The 3,883-nt window shown below is 38.4% G+C and overlaps 1 protein-coding gene across 1 annotated transcript; it reads left to right on the top strand.

The window, feature by feature from the left end:
• The first annotated feature begins 207 nt into the window (after positions 1 to 207).
• On the top strand, positions 208 to 986 carry LOC139870567 (uncharacterized). The gene is made up of 2 exons (XM_071858349.1): positions 208 to 382; positions 424 to 986. The coding sequence occupies exons 1-2, from the start codon at positions 208 to 210 to the stop codon at positions 984 to 986; spliced, it is 738 nt and encodes a 245-aa protein (XP_071714450.1).
• The last annotated feature ends 2,897 nt before the right edge of the window (positions 987 to 3,883 follow it).

Genomic DNA, 3,883 nt, shown 5'->3' with positions numbered 1-3,883 from the left:
AACAACGTCCCGATGCACGTGGTGTTCTCGGAGTATCTACTATTTTAAAAATCACGTATGCCATTCGACAACTAGCATACGGTGATTCACCGGATCTATTTGACCAATATTTACAAATTTCAGATAGAACATCACGTGAGTCTTTGCAAAATTTTACAAGATGTGTTATAGACTTGTATGCTAATGTATACATGAGAGAACCAACCGATGACGATATACGTCGATTGTATCATAAACATGAAGAACTTCACGGCTTTCCTGGAATGCTTGGAAGCATTGACTGTATGCATTGGGCTTGGGGAAAATGTCCAAATGCCTAGAAAGGGCATTTCACACGAGGCGATCACGGTTACCCGACAATCATGTTGGAAGCCGTTGCATCGTATGACAATTGGATTTGGCATGCATATTTTGGAATGGCAGGTTCGAACAATGACTTGAATGTCCTTAATGCATCTCCATTGTTTGATAGTTTACTAACTGACACGGCTCCTCAAGTTTCATACGAAGTTGGAGACGTTGATTTTGATCGAGGCTACTATCTTGCTGATGAGATTTACCCTTCGTGGGCTTCTTTCGTTAAGGAATTTTCAAGCGTTGTTGATGCAAGAAGGAAATACTTTACAAAGAAACAATCTACAGCTCGTAAAGACGTTGAGAAGACATTTGGAATTTTGCAAGATCGTTGGGGTATTTTAAGACAACCTGCTAGGGCATATAGCGTAAACGCAATCAAAAGAATCATGTATGGTTGCATCATATTGCACAACATGATAGTTGAAGACAATGATTTTAACATCGCTAAAAATAAATCTTACTACATGCCTGTCAACAACCTACAAGGATCAACTTGGTACGAAAGATGTGATGTATATGCCGAGAAGTCAAAAGAGTTGCGTGACAAAGACGAGCATGAGTATCTTCGACATACTCTCGTTTCACATCTATGGCATAATCGCGATAACGAAATAGATAACGAATTGTAACTTTTTAATCACGATATCGTAATGTGTTTTTTCTTTTTAAGTTTTAGGAATCGTATGTTTTTTAATTTTTAGGAAATGTAATGTTTTTATTTTTATTATTAATGAAAGTTGTTTCCATTTATGTTAATTTTTATAATTTTATCAATTTATGTTATTATTAAAATTATTAAAATAATAATAAAAATATAAACTGACATGCCTAACTGACATAGGTCACCACTCCCCACTTTTTCTGACTCAGCAAGTCAGACCTGACATGCCAACTGACCTCAGTCACCACTCCCATTGCTCTTAACGACTTTCAAAACTAACACAACTATTTATTATTTTTGGATATATAATATCCGCTACATTAAATAACAATTTTGACATGTATTAGAGTGTCGCTTTTGCGGCTTAGAAGGATCCTGATTGCCTGATTGCGTTGATTAGTTTCCATTTTTTTTCTTTCGTTTTGTTGCCCATTTGTAACGACCCAACCCTCGTTATACCAAAAACATGACCAAAAAAAAAAACATTTGTGAGGCAGTGTATCTGGACGGCGTCCAGCAGTGAAGTCCAGGACGGCGTCCAAGACTTTTGGACGGCATCCAAATGAACTAAAAGTTCCTGATCAGTTTTTCAATTTCACGCGAGCGGAAAACCCACTTCCGGACACTTTTAAACGAAACTAATTATCATAATACGTCAATATAAGTAAAACTAAGAGATTTCCACATTCAAAGCGAGTTTTACAACACCGGGCCCACAACGACCCATTTCACGAATTTCGTTCAAAAAAATAAGTTTCGATCATAAGAGTTTAAATTCCAAATGACACCTAGAGCATGGTGTTTAGGGTTAAACTACTCAAATCTTGGCCGAACTTTCAAAAGCTAAACCCCCGAGATGCCACTACTAATCCAAGCAAATACCTTTGCCCTTGTCCACGCCGGAGCCTAAAAAGGTAAACAACGAGAGGGTAAGCTAAAGCTTAGTGAGTAGAATAAATATATACATGCATATAAAACTTACCTACTCGCATCCACGACATCATATAATGCATATAATCGCATATCATCACATAACAAAAGCTAGTATCGTCAATCGTACAACTAGCAACATCAATAGCATAAATAATCATAATAATAATTAGATGCTAACATCAACATTCACAAACCATGGTTAACCAATATCGCAAGGGAATGACCTCGCAAACAAGTCATCGGTGTTCATAACAACTGTTACCGCCTAAAACGGCTATGATATGCTAACCCCCGAGGTGTTCCAAAACGGCTATGGCATCACCCCCAAGTGTTCCAAAACGGCTATGGCATCACTTAACCGGCTATTCAGTTTGCGCCCAAAACGGCTATGGTATGCTAACCCCGAGGTATCCCAAAACGGCTATGGTATTACCCCAAAGTGTTCCAAAATGGCTATGGCATCACTTAATAACGGCTATTACTCACTGTAACGACCCGACCAAAACCGTTATTGACGGCGTCGTTAACTTAGGTCCCGTTGCGTGGTCGTAGTCCCTATATGAGACTCGTTTGACCAAAATTATGTCGCGTTCATTTGAAAGGTACAATGTTTAGTTTAACAAACGGATCGACAATAAGTTTAAGTTTACAAAGTTATAAAGTATGAATGAAATAACTTGCGACATAATTAGTTTGAAACCACAGTTGCTATAAATAGCGTAAGTAAGTAGACAAAAGTTTGAATCCAAAAATGCTATCCCTAGCGTATGCATGCATGGTAGACTCCAATCAAGTAATCAAAGAGTGCGGAAGCATGTATCAAGTAGCCATGTATAAACCTGAGAAAACATAGAAGAATCTGTCAACGCAAAAACGTTGGTGAAATCATAGGTTTAAGTAAGTGAGTAAAGGTAACGTAAGTCGAACCACAAGATTTGCAAAGTTGAAATAATAGTAGTACATTCTAAAAGTTAATATTCACGAGCACCCAATTATCAAAACTTAACATTCCGTCCGTTGAATACCCCATCAATAGTGCTAGAACAAACACTGATTCTCGAAAATATATTTCATCCGTAAACGGTAGCGAACCGTCAAAGATGAGGGTTGTCAAACCCATATGGCCATATAACATAAGTTCTCGCTTACACCATCTGATGTAACTAATGATAATCGGATTGAGGATTTTCGTTCTAAACTCGTATGTAGAATGTTTGTTTTCCCGTTCTTGTGTTCACTTAGTTCAAAAGAATCGTTTATGTTTTCTCATCCCAAAAGTAAGTTCAAAAGAGTAAAAATGGGACTATGATCTCACCTCGAGTGCACGAGTATAAAGGTACTTCAACAAGTAAACGTGTGCATGAAAGTTGCTTAGCCTTGACCTAAACAAGTAAGTTATATCAATTAACCGGTTATGACACAAGGTCGGGTGAAATGTGTTCAATTAGTCCTATGGCTCGTTACGACTCGATTAATATAGCATGTGAATCAATTTGTCAAGTTTCATGCACGATACAAGTAGTTAAGTATGTTAGAACGATTGTATAATCGTTTGGTTAAGTTTGACTAAAAGTCAAACTTGGTCAAAGTCAAAGTCAACGGGGTCGGGTCGGGTATCCGACAATTTTCCCCTGATGAGAAATCATATATGAACACAATAGCCGATTTTCATGTTAATCGGAGTTACGGTTAAGCGAGAAACATTTTGAGAACATTTAAAAACACAAGAGCCTGGCCTGGGGGTTTTGCGCGGTGCGCAATGGGTTGCGCGGCGCGCACCCAAGTGTAAAACCAGGTCAGAACTTGACTTAAAGGGCCATTCATCTGGGTTTTTGGATTCGCGCGGCGCGCGGTGGTATGCGCGGCGCGCATACCTGGGAAAAATGCTGTTTGCAGAAAATAGACTAAGTCTCGAACCAAAACACAATTTAA

Source organism: Rutidosis leptorrhynchoides, chromosome 10 (genome assembly GCF_046630445.1).
Source record: "Rutidosis leptorrhynchoides isolate AG116_Rl617_1_P2 chromosome 10, CSIRO_AGI_Rlap_v1, whole genome shotgun sequence".
Lineage (NCBI taxonomy): Eukaryota > Viridiplantae > Streptophyta > Magnoliopsida > Asterales > Asteraceae > Rutidosis > Rutidosis leptorrhynchoides.
Note: the sequence above shows the minus strand (reverse complement) of the source record. Positions and strands in the feature narration are given on the sequence as shown.